Source organism: Pyrus communis, chromosome 15, assembly GCF_963583255.1.
Source record: "Pyrus communis chromosome 15, drPyrComm1.1, whole genome shotgun sequence".
NCBI lineage: Eukaryota > Viridiplantae > Streptophyta > Magnoliopsida > Rosales > Rosaceae > Pyrus > Pyrus communis.
Window position 1 is genome coordinate 8,634,634 of NC_084817.1, and position 12,776 is coordinate 8,647,409.

General features: G+C 38.9%; 2 protein-coding genes across 2 annotated transcripts; both read left to right on the forward strand.

Annotated features, from left to right (window-relative positions):
• The first annotated feature begins 1,524 nt into the window (after positions 1-1,524).
• LOC137717012 (uncharacterized) lies at positions 1,525-2,115 on the forward strand. The gene has a single exon (XM_068456333.1). It carries the CDS (start codon positions 1,525-1,527, stop codon positions 2,113-2,115), a length of 591 nt encoding a protein of 196 aa, XP_068312434.1.
• Positions 2,116-7,420: 5,305 nt separating this feature from the next.
• LOC137718701 (uncharacterized) lies at positions 7,421-9,107 on the forward strand. The gene is made up of 4 exons (XM_068458247.1): positions 7,421-7,558; positions 7,686-7,724; positions 8,074-8,163; positions 8,621-9,107. The coding sequence occupies exons 1-4, from the start codon at positions 7,501-7,503 to the stop codon at positions 8,941-8,943; spliced, it is 510 nt and encodes a 169-aa protein (XP_068314348.1). The 5' UTR covers positions 7,421-7,500; the 3' UTR covers positions 8,944-9,107.
• Positions 9,108-12,776: the final 3,669 nt, after the last annotated feature.

Here is a 12,776-nt window from a genome sequence, read left to right on the forward strand (position 1 = left end):
GGTCAAAACTTTCCTTGACCATTTTCATAATAAAATAAAATTAAAAGGAAACATATACAACCTTTGAAAATCTGCCGGTCAAACATTTACTTTAATTTTCATTCACTTGAATATTTAATATTTTAAATATTAATAATATTAATATTTAAATTATTAAATTTCTAACAGTTTGTTGGGATTTTGAGGTGCTGGATGAAGATGACTGGTTCTCATACTCAATTACAAACAATAAGATGTATATGTTTATATGTTTTCTAGCTATAACATACCCGTTGTTCTGGTTAATTAGTTGCCCAAAAATTCATGTAATTGATTTGTCTCAATATTCATACATGTTCTTGACTACTCTCTCGTTTACATGTTGTTTAGCAAGAAATGTTCAGCTCAGTTTATGCTATTTGGCCTTTGAGATGCCTAACACGAACAACAAATGGATGTGGCAAGCCGTCGTGAATTGGGGACGAGTTCTCATGCAGTGCAAGTTCAGCGCCCCCTAGCGCCGTCATCATCTAATGACAGGTTTCCTAGTCCTTCCGCAAGTTCATTCCCACGCAAATCACTTAAGTGCACTTACTGTGATGGAGATGGGCACTTGGTGGACAGATGCTATTACATCATTGGGTTTCCAGTGGGCCACAAGTGGCATGGCAAGAATGTGAAGCCTAAGAACAGGAAAGCAACAACCCATAATGGCGAGATCACCAAGCCTGCTGTGACCACCAAACCAACCATAAGCGTTATGATTACCCAAGGAAATGCAAATAGAGCTGATAGTGGTCTTGGCGACCTTTCTGTCGACTCATGAAGAAGGACACTCCATTCATATGGGATGACGCATGTCGCAACGCCTTCGAGAGCATAAAGAGGTACCTAGCAAGCCTACTTGTCTTAGGAGCACCTACGCCTGGGAATCCCATCATCCTATACATTACTGTACAAGAAGGTTCCATTGAAACACTCTTGGCGTAAGAAAATGAAGACCAAAAGGAAAAAGCACTCTACTACCTAAGTAGGACCCTCACTGGTGCCGAGCTTAACTACTCACTGATCGAGAAAATATGTCTTACCTTAGTCTTTTCCGTCCAAAATCTTAGACACTACATGCATGCTTACACCATCCACTTGGTTGCTAAAGCTGACCCGGTCAAATACATCATGTCCAAGCCAATTTTGACAAGGTGACTAGCAAAATGGGTGCTGATTCTTAATCAATACGAGATCATCTACATTCCAACTAAAGGCTTCAAGGGACAAGCGCTAGCAGACTTCTTTGCCGATGATCCAATCCTAGCCGATTAGAAAATCTCAGACGGCTTGCCTGACGAGGTGTTCTACATCTACATCTTCCTGACATGGATAATGTTCTTCAACGGATCCACACAAGCAGACGGAACGGGGGCAGAAGTAGTATTCATGTCACCACAAAGACAAATACTACCATATTCCTTCTGACTAAACGCGTTATGCTCCAACAACGTCGCTGAGTACTAAGCACCGATTATTAGACTCCAAATGGAAATCGACATGGAAATCACAACGCTGTATAGTGACTCCAAGCTCATAATCAATCAACTCTTGATTGAATATGAACTGAGGAAAGATGATCTCGTCCCACACTTCTGGCTAGCAACTCAACTATTACAAAAGTTCGAGGCCATGACGCTAGAACACATGCCAAGAAAAGAAAATCAAATGGCGAATGTTTTCGCTAACCTAGCCTCAAGTATGGCGCTAGGAGAAGACGAAGCTGTAGACATGCCAGTTTGCCAAAGATGGGTAATCCTGCTCGTCACTGAAATGCTACTGGATGATACAAACTTCATCTCAATACTTCCAGTCGACATTGAAGAGTGGAGGCAGCCGTTGATCGACTACTTGGAACATGGAAAGCTTCCGGACGATCCTAAACACCGTTCTAAAATACGTCGACGAGCACCTCGATTCCTCTACTACAAAGGAACACTCTATCGACGCTATTTTAAAGGAGTACTTCTAAGATGCCTAGGAGAGGAAGAAGCCAATCAAGCGATGGAAAAATCACACTCAGGCGTATACGAAGCGCATCAGTTTAGACCAAAGCTGCACTTCCAGCTCAAAATGATGGGCTACTACTAGCCAAGCATGGTCAAGGATTGCCTGGAACATGCCAAAAGGTGCCAAGCTTGCCAATTCCCTGCCAACTTCATACATTAACCGCTTGAGCCATTACATCACACAATTGCTTCATAGCCATTTGATGCATAGAGATTGGACGTCATGGGACCAATTACACCAAAATCATAAGAAACCTACATCCTAGCCACAATAGATTACTTTTCCAAGTGGGCTGAAGTCACAACCCTAAGGGAGGTCAAGCAGGAAACTGTTGTCCATTTCATCAAAAAGCATTTCATCTACCGATATGGTGTGCCTTGCTAGATCATCACCGACAACGGAAAACAGTTCTCTAACTGACTCGTGGATGAGCTCTGCGAGAAATACAAGTTCAAGCAACACATGTCTTCCATGTATCATGCTCCGGCCAATGGTCTCGCGAAAGCATTTAACAAAACGTTATGCAACCTTATCAAAAAGGTAATCGGCCAAACAAAGAGAGATTGGCACGAAAGAATAAGCGAAGCACTTTGGGCATATAGGACGACACATAGGACTTCTACCTAAGCTACGCCTTATTCTCTCGTATATGGCGTAGAAGTTATTCTGCCACTCAAAAGTCAAATCCCCTTACTAAGGATGACTATACAAGAAGGCTTAACTGAAAAGGAAAATGCAAAACTACGACTTCAAGAGCTGGAAACACTCTACAAAATGAGGCTTGAAGCTTAAGAACACTTGGAATGCTACCAAGCACAACTATCCAAGGCATTCATCAAGAAAGTCCGCCCAAGGTCTTTCCAAACTAAAGATATTGTTTTGGCATTACGAAAGCCCATCATCATAACTCACAAAACAAAAAGCAAGTTCATGTCAAAGTGGGATGGACCTTACATAATACAAGAGGTCTACACCAACGACGCCTACTTAATCATGGGGGAAAACGTCTTGAAGATTGGCCCCATCAACGACAGATTCTTGAAGCGCTACTACCCCTAAACCAAACACTCAAAGCTACTCACCTGCACGAGCCTAAACTGCAAACGGCACAATGCTCATCGCCTGCACGAGCCTAAACTGCAAACGGCACAACACTTATCGCCTGCATGAGTCTAAACTACAAACAGCACTAAATACACCTAACGATCTTCGCCTGCACGAGCCTAAATTGCAAACGGCAAAATGCTCCCTGCCTGCACAAGCTTAAATTGTAAATGTCACCACGTTTTTTGCCTGCATGTGCCAAAACTGCACACGGCACAAAGCTCCTCGCTTGCATAAGCCTAAATTGCACACGGCACAAAGCTTCTCGCCAGCATGAGCCTAAACTGCACACGACACAACGCTCATTGTTCGTACAAGCTTAAAAGGTGACACTCAACGCTCCTTGTTCGCATGAGCTTAAAAGGCAACACTCAATACTTCTCGCCTGCACGAGCTAAAACTGCATACGGCACAAAGCTCCTCGCCTACACGAGCCTAAACTGCAAACGGCACAACATTGCTCGCCTATATGAGTCTAAACTGTAAACGGCACTAAGTACACATAATGCTCCTTGTTCGCACGAGCTTAAAAGGTGGCACCCAACGCTCCTAGCCCACAAGAGCATAAACTGTGTACGGCAAAACAAAAAAACAACATCATCAAAAGTCACCATTAAACTCGCCGACATCCATCACTCATTTGAACTACGTCATGATTTGATCCCTCCTCAACCGAGGGTACGTAGGTAACTTAAAACTTCAAAACTTCAAGCACAGTCACATCACCAACAAAAACAAACAAGGCAACATAAGCACAAGGGCACATCAAGAGAAAATTTTTTGCTTCGCCAAAACAAAAGACATGCGAGACGAGCCTCGTGAACATTGAAGGATAACAATGACAAAGTCACGACGACGAAAGAAAATCAGCCACAAAGCTTGATCAAGCATGGCAAAGAGGGTAGCTACAAAATGGTCATTCAAGGCACACTACAGTAGCAAAGTAAACCAAAACGCCACGTAATCGCACTACGCAACCTCTCAGCGATTACGCAAGCAGTTTCTTGCACTGCATGGCAAAGAAGGCAACTACAGGACGGTCCTTCAAAGCATGCTACAGCGGCAAAGAAAACCAAAATGCTACGCAACCCCACAACAATTATGCAAGCAGTTTCACACAGTAAAAGTGATGCACTGCAACAAGGTCAAGCAGCAAAAAGGTGGCAGAAGCAGCAACAAATGCACACGACAACGTCGCTACCAAGGGAATACTGTGACCAAAAGGCACTACATAGCACAAAATGCTGCAGTCTTTTGCACAGCACCATGTGGTAAACAATGATGCTCTAAGCAAAACTCACGGCAAAAGCCCCAAGCAAGCCCACGACAAGAATTGTGTGATGTGAAAAAAAATGCACACCCAATTATCCTATAAATAGGGGTCAATTGCTTCCTAATTCTATAAGGGAAATACATACCCGAATAGCAAATGAAAAATCAAAACAAGGAAGCACCTTACCACCAAAAGAAGGAAGCAAATTCCAAGTAAAAATGGCAAGTTTCAGCCAATATGCGCATGCAAGATGTTTTTGGTGATAATTTAACTTTCCAGAAGAATTTTGATGCAAGGCAAATTGGAGAAGGAAGGTAAGTGGTTGAGGATCATTGTATCCATATTTCATAATTTTCCCTAAAGCCAAATGTCCTAGTTTTTAAAGTCATTCACGCAAAAGTTGTTTTTCCGTCAAGATTGCGCAGCTGTAGGAAAATGCAAAGTTGAAGGCTTTTATGATTTTTCCTAGTGGCATGCGATATATGCCTAAAAAGATAAGGAACAAAGCTATGTTTCCCATATTTCTTTTCAGAATTTTCCAGAAGAGAAATTGACCTCAAACTGGGCATGCAAGTTAGATGACATGTTTCCCAAAAAAAGAAAAAAACAAAAGAAGAAGAAATACCTCTTTGCCATGGGGAATCAAAAGGGGAAAGAAAAATATCCCTCCTTGCTGTAAGAAATCAAAAGGGGAAAGAAAAACTCCTTCCTTGCCATGGGAAATTGAAAAAAAAAAAAAAAAAAAAAAAAGGAAAGAAAAATTGTCCTCCTTGCTAGGAAAATCAAAACAAGGAACAAAACATCTTCTTCATTGCCGTGGGAAAAGAAGGAAAGAAAAATGCACATCCTACTTACCTAAGGACAATCATTAAATCTTTCCAAAACCTTGAAAGAAATCACCAAAGCTTTCCAACACTTTGAAGGAAGTCACCCTCGTTACCAAAATTGAAGGGAATTCCTATCAAAGGAAGGAAAACATTTTTTCCTACAACCACATGAAGAAGAAAAAAATCAAAATGTGCCAAATGTATGTGCCGATTTATCCATTTTCATATCAATATGCACAATAAGTATGTGTTGATTTACCCATTTTCAAAATTCCTTTCAAGATCAAGCCTCTACGGCCCTTGGAGAAAAAGTTTATTTTCTTTCAAGATCAAGCCTCTACAGCCCTTGGAGAAAAAAGTTTTCATTGCTTTCAAGATCAAGCCTCTACGACCCTTGAAGAAAACTTTCATTCCATTCAAGACCAAGCCTCTACGGCCCTTGCGAAATTCATCATGTCAATTCAAGAAATAGGCCTCTACGGCCCTTGAAGAAGCAAACTAATTCAAGATCAAGTCTCAACGACTCTTGAGTTAGCATATTCACATTGCAGGACTTCAAAACACATTTCCTACATGTGACAAGCACATGCCTACAACGCGCCTTGAAGTGGGGGCATTTGTAGACATGTAAATTTTGTTGCAAACAAATGATGCTTCACAAAATTCCACGTGGCATATCATCACAAATGAACAAGTCATCAATGACATGTGGCACAAATCAAGCAAGGGAAGTATAAAACATTCCCTAAATTCGGATAAAGGAAGAAACATCCTTTAAATTCTGCAAAAGAGTTCCAAAATCTCTCAAAACTAGAAAGAAAGCTAAGGCGTCTTCATAAAACAAGCAAGAATTGAAGATTGCTCACAAAATAGGCAACAAGACCTCATAATTTCAGCCAAAGGAGTAAAGTAGTTGAAATTAAGACACAAAACATACCTAAATTCTCCCATGGACAATTAAGACACAAATCAAAGCCAAATCCACCCAAAGGCAAGCTTTGAGAAGCCTATAAATACAAGGTCTTCGCACAAGCATTGGGGTCAGAAAATCTCTACACAGAAGAACCTATGCCAAACCTTTGAAGACTAATACGCTACCAAAGCTCTCTTCGAAGAACGCACAACCAAAGCCGAAGCACTCCCTTGAAGAATCAACAAGCACTTGTGCCGATTCCTTCAAGACTTTGTTGCAAGCTTATAAACTTGTAGTAACATTTGTTTCTAGATCAAGTCGTCTAGACCCTTGGAGCAATGAAATCTCGCATCAACACCCCCTTGCCGCAACTTTGAGGTGAAGACCATCCGAGCATTGTTTTCAAGCTCAAAACTCGAAGCAATCGTTCAACCGTTCGTCCTAGATCAAGTCATCACGACCCTTGGATCAACAATCAACCATTTACATCAAATTTGAAGACTTAATCAGAGGAAAAGTTGTAAACAGAGATTGTAACCTACAAATTAAAATCAATACAAATCTACTTTGTACTCGTGTTCTCGTTTCATTTGATACATAATTTTCATGTTTATAGTCATCTAACATTTTCAAGATCTTTCTACATTGTAAACATGACATGTGCTTACAACAAAGTTAGTTGGAGCTCAGTTGCTTACGACTAGTAATAACCCAAGCAACTTTACAGAAATTTTACTATGCACCTCATTACTTGATTCGTTGTCTGATATAGTTACAAAAATAAACAGTGCGATACATTGCTCATTTTCCAGTTCGATCTTTAGCAAGGGTTCTCCCTCACTTTTGCCTAATATAATTAGACATCTTGCTTCCCACCAAACAAGAGATTGACTTTGTAAAATCCCATAAAATTTCCCAACTGGACAAAAATTAGGGGTTAATTACAAGGGGAAAGGGGAAGGAGGTTATTTTCAAAATGAGTCATGGGGCTTCATTGTGGCGTATTATACTGCATGGTCTTCAAATTGCACCAGTTTAAGCGTAAAGTAGTAAATATTGAAATTAACGGGCAAGGTGCGCTGAAAATTATGGGCCAAGTCTCTAATTAGACGTTCAAATTGACAAATAAGTTAAATGGATGCAATTTAAAAGTCACGTGGTATAATATGCAAAAATTGAAACTTGTGGGTCGTTTTACAAATCACCCGGAAACCTTGTGCTATAAAATGCATTCAACCCACGTAAAAAAAAATGTAAGTCAGAAATTGCCGAACCCCAATTCGGTCGCGCGAGCTTCTTTCTCCCTCTCCCTCTCCCACAGCCTCCAGTTACGAAGCGGAGCGAGATCCATGGAGTGGCGTCCGTTGAAAGAGATCGATGCGAACGTCCAGATGCAGAACCTTAACGGTACGATTTGTGATTATCTAGAATTTTTCCAATTTTTATAGTTGTTAATTTACGCTCTAACACCCTAATGCCGAACCCTAACTCGATTTCTGTCGCTCTCCTGTCCATCTCCCCTGTTCTCTCTCAGACGAAGCCATGTTCGACGAAGCAACCATGGTCGATGATGGTATGCTTTTGATTCTCTATTTGGCTAATTTTCAATTCAGTATTATAATCTTTGGTTAGATATGTTATTGTGTTATAGAAACCACGCTAACAAAGGTATGGGGTACACGACGATGTGTGTGAGAAAATCAGTTTCAGATCAAGGTTTGGTTTTGTTGGGGCTTTGCTAAAATAATTAGCTAATCTGCTTTTAAAGAGTCTCCTGGAAATGCTTCATATTTGAAAAGAGTTATTTAAATTTCCAAAACCCAGTGTCGGCTGTCTCTCGCTTATAGCTATATGAATCACAATTACGCTCTGCCTCTCACCACCCCACCTCTTACATATCGCTCTCTCTCTCTCTATCACAGATGAAGTAATGGGCAAATCTGAAGCTACCCTCAAACCAAAACCAAGTTGGTTCGATGATGACGATGACTGCATTGGCCAGAATCGTAACGGTATGCTTTTGATTTTTGTTTTAGTACTAAATCCTCATTTTCTCCCAAATGAATATGAATATGAATGCATCTATGATCCTTAGTAGTCCTTTGTTTAGTGTCTTTGTAGTGTATTCGCACTACTTTTCTAGCACTTGAGTAGTTAATGTGTAGTCTTGTTCTAGTGCATTTATAATGTATTCGCACTATTTTTGTATGCTTCAGTAGTTAATAGTTGGTTAACTGAGTAGAAGTCACTGTCCTAACGTGTTTCTAGGGGACGTACTTGTAGCAAAAGCGTTTATGAGCCCAAGTGCTCCTTAGAATAAGGGCTTGATGTTTTACAACTCAATTTAGTTTAGACATGTATTCATGTTTTTGTAGCAAGGAAAAGTCTTACGGGCCTTGAGATGATATGTTACTAATTGTTATTGATATTCGAATTTTGTATTCTAACAACGAAACTTTAAACAATCAGATGAAGAGGAAGGTATACAAAAGGCAATTGGAGACCCAATGGCTCGACTCCAACTGCAAAAAAAGCGTAATTACTGTAAAGTTTGTTGTGAGGAAGTTGAGGACCACAAGAGTTACAATTGCCCGTACTTTGTCTTGGTCCCAAAGGGCGCTCGTGTTGGCGAACACTGCGATATTGTTTGCACAGAATGCGGTGAGCTTGTTTCTGAGCACCAAGGTGAGCTTAATGTGCACTATGAAGGACGTGCTATTTTGAAGTACTGTGATTGGTGTGAGGATTACTGTAGCCACGCGACAGAAGAATGCGAGTCCATGCCAAAATAGTGAATTGGTCCGGACCTTGTCTTGGTGAGTAACTAGCGGTAATGAAGATGACTGGTTCTCGTAGTAAGAGGAAGATCAAGCCCCTGTAGTTGTTGTGTTTACAGGTCTTGTAACTGCATCACTTTGGGTGTAATGAATCTAATAATATGGTGTTATTTGGAGCAGATGGTTCTATATATATATATATAAAGAAGGCTAACCTACCATTTTAACTTGTTTCTTTGCGCTTATCATTGCTTATGAATTTTTGTGCCAGTAAATTAAATGGTTAGTATGACATTAAGATGCTCTCAAACTCAATTACCAATTAATCTAATCATGACTCTTTAGATTTTGTGGCATTTCTTGGATTGCCGTGGGTAAATCGGTTGTGTCATACAAGTTTTGCCTATTTCATTGGAGCCCCAAACTTTTCTTATGAGACAATTGAGTTGGCAACATTTTATTTTCCCCACTTTAATTTTCCTAATACAGTTAAAGATGCTTTTAAGCCTTGCAAAAGATTGGATCTCCTATACCCGACGACTAAAGCTTTGACCGTCGAAAACAGTTCGTCGGACAAAAGGCTTTGCACAAACCAAAGCGTCGACCTTTTTGCCCAACAAACTTTTGTATTATGTCGGGTAAAGGTTATTTGCCCAACGAAATACTGTTTGTCGAACAAATGGTCATTGCTGGCAGTGCAAGAGAACATGAAGCATGTCTCTTTTCTCTCATCCACTACCCTCTTAGTCTTCCATAGGTGTCGAACGTTAGAGGGTTCCTAACTTGGAACCTTGGAGAACACATGCAAGGAAGATCAAGGGGAAGAAACTTGGAGCATGGAGCTTGCAGGACGGAGCTTGCAGGACGGAGCTTGGAGAAGTACCAACGAGGGCTTAAAGCATGCTACAAAGGTAAGCTTCGGAACAAAATATAGTTAGAAACTTAATTGTTTTCACTCGAGTAGTATACATTATTCAAAAGCTTATAAAATATATGAATTTCTGAATTACGTTTCATAATTTCAAAATATGCCTAAAAGTCCAAATTCGAAAATTGTGATCCAATCCAATTCTCAAATCACAACACACATGCCTCAACGTTCTTTTGAATCTTGAAAAAAGAGAAGTGAGAAATTTAGATCGGAATTTGGATGTTTATATATGTGTTGTAAATCGATGATAAAACCTCATGAACAAAATGAAACGAGGTGGGTTCGGCCTTGGTTGACTAAACTCCTCCCTTTGCATGCATTTATAATGGTCCGAATATTAATTTAGTTTCAGTGAATGACTCCTGAATGTATCTTATGTTGTTTGTTTGGTGGTCGACGCAAACAGGTGATCAGAATATTTAGACATGGTTCCCCGAGCACGTCGCGATAGGCTTCTTATGTGAAATTGTAATGGAAAAACTCAAAGTGTTCTCGTACCTCGCTTCAAGACTGCCAAACAACCATTTGTGACCAAAATCCTTTTTTTTTTAATCACCAATGTATCATGAAGCATGTGAACTGAAAGGATTGAATTGGAACTATTACTATGGTTTTAGAAGGGACTAGAAAACTTATCGACATGTATTCATGTTTATAACTCAATTTAGTTTATACATGTATTCATGTTTTTGTAGCAAGAAAAACTCTTAAGGGCCTTGAGATGCTATGGTACTATTGTTATTAATATTTTCTTATTTTGTAGTCTAACAATGAAACTTTAAACAAACTTATGAAAAGGAAGGTATATGAAAGGGGATTGGAGACCCAATGGCTCAACTCCAACTCCAAAAAAAAAAAAAAGAAAAAAAAAATTACCGTGAAGTTTTTTGTTAGGTGGTTGAGGACCACAAGAGTAATGATTGCCCGTACTTTGTTTAGGTCTCAAAGGGAACTCGTGTTGGCGAACACTGTGATATAGTTTCTACATAATGTGGTGAGCTTGTTTTTTAGCACAAAGGGGAGCTTAATATGGACTATGAATGACGTACTATTTTGAAGTACTATGATTGTCGTGAGTATTTCCGTAGCCATTGGATTGAGGAGTGCGAGTCCATGCCCAAAATAGAGAATTGGTCTGTACCTTGTATTGGTGAGTAACTAGTGGTAAGTTGGGATTTTGATGTACTGGATGAAGATGATTGGTTCTCGTAGTCGAAGGAAGATCGAGTCCCTGTAGTTGTTATGTTTACAAATCTTGTAAGCACATCACTTTAGGTGTAATGAATCTAATGATATGGTGTCATTCGTAGCAGATGGTTCTGTATATATAAAGAAGGGCTACCCTACCTTTTTAACTTGTTTCATTGCCCATTGCTTAATTATGATTTTTTGTTCTAATAAATTAAATGGTTGGTATGATGACATTAAGATGCTCTCAAACTCAATTACTAATTAATATTCTAATCATGACTCTATAGATTTTGAGGCATTCTTGGCAATCCATGGGTAAATCGGTTGTGTCATACAAGTTTTGCCTATTTCATTGGAGCGACAAACTTCTTTTATGAGGCAATTGAGTGGCAATATTTTACATCAGCATTTATAGTACAATTTTCTCCACTTTATTTTTCCTAATACCGTTAAAAAATGCTCTAAGCCATTGGTAATCCATGGATAAATCGGTTGTCATATACGAGCATCTTCAATGATGTAGACAATTGAGTAGGCAAATTCATTTTGATTAGCTACATAACCATAGGCAAAAATTAGTTTCAATGGTGTAGGCGATTGGGTTTGCAAATTTTGCCTACTCTCCCAAGTAGGTAATGTTGCCTACAAGACCATGAGTGGCAAATGGAGCCCCGTATCTCTTTTTATTGTACACCATTTTATGTGGAGGAAAATGACAAAATTTAAAGGTGAAAGTAGATGTTATAGACGAAAGAAAAGAATAAAACATAATTTTGTCTGCCTAGTTTGCGTAATCTATTGGAGCTCTGTCATTCCACATTGTTAGTTGTTTTACTAATTCATGTTGAGCGGCACTACAACCCACTCAAAAGTTGTCATTTGTTAACCCAAAATAAGAAAAACTCTCATTTTTAGTGATGCATGTGCACCATTTTACTTTCCCAAGAGAACAAGAGAGTACTATCATCTCTCTTTTCCCTCATCCACTACCATCTTAATCTTCCCTAGGTGTCGAAAGTTAGGTTCGTAACTTGGAACCTTGGAGAACAAATGCAAGGAAAATAATGGGTTTCGGGTCAACATGATAACTAATCGAGTCACAAAATAAGAACCTAAAAATAACGGATCCTTAACAAGTTTACACGAGAATGACACACGGATAACGTGTTTCGCCACGATAACAAAAAAGATATTTTGATGGTTTTAATTTTTTAAGCTTAAAAAAATACACTAGATATAGTGGATAAGTATATATTGTTTATTAATTATTATTGTATTGTTTTCTATATAAATTTTAAATTTTTAAGTTTTATTTATTTATTTATAGTATACTATATGCAAATAGTGAGATTAACAAATTAGAAAGCACATTAAAAATAAAAATATCAAGTAATTTAAAAATACCAAACACATTAAAAAATTATAGTAATTAATCTACAACTATGAAAAATGTGAAAAATATGCAAACGCTCGTAATCGCATCCTCTACATTGTCATTTGAATTTTTAAAACCACACAAACCCTCATGAATAGTATTTTTAAGGAAGTTCAAAATAAATAAAATTCATAATCATTAATGTTCAAGAAAAATGTTCAAAGATATACAAAATGAAGAGAGTTGCGTTTCAAGGGTTTTATTGTTAAAAACGTGCAAGGTTCCTCAACCTTGAAACGCAACTCTCTTCATTTTGCTTATCTTTGAACATTTGTATTTTGTAGTATGCCC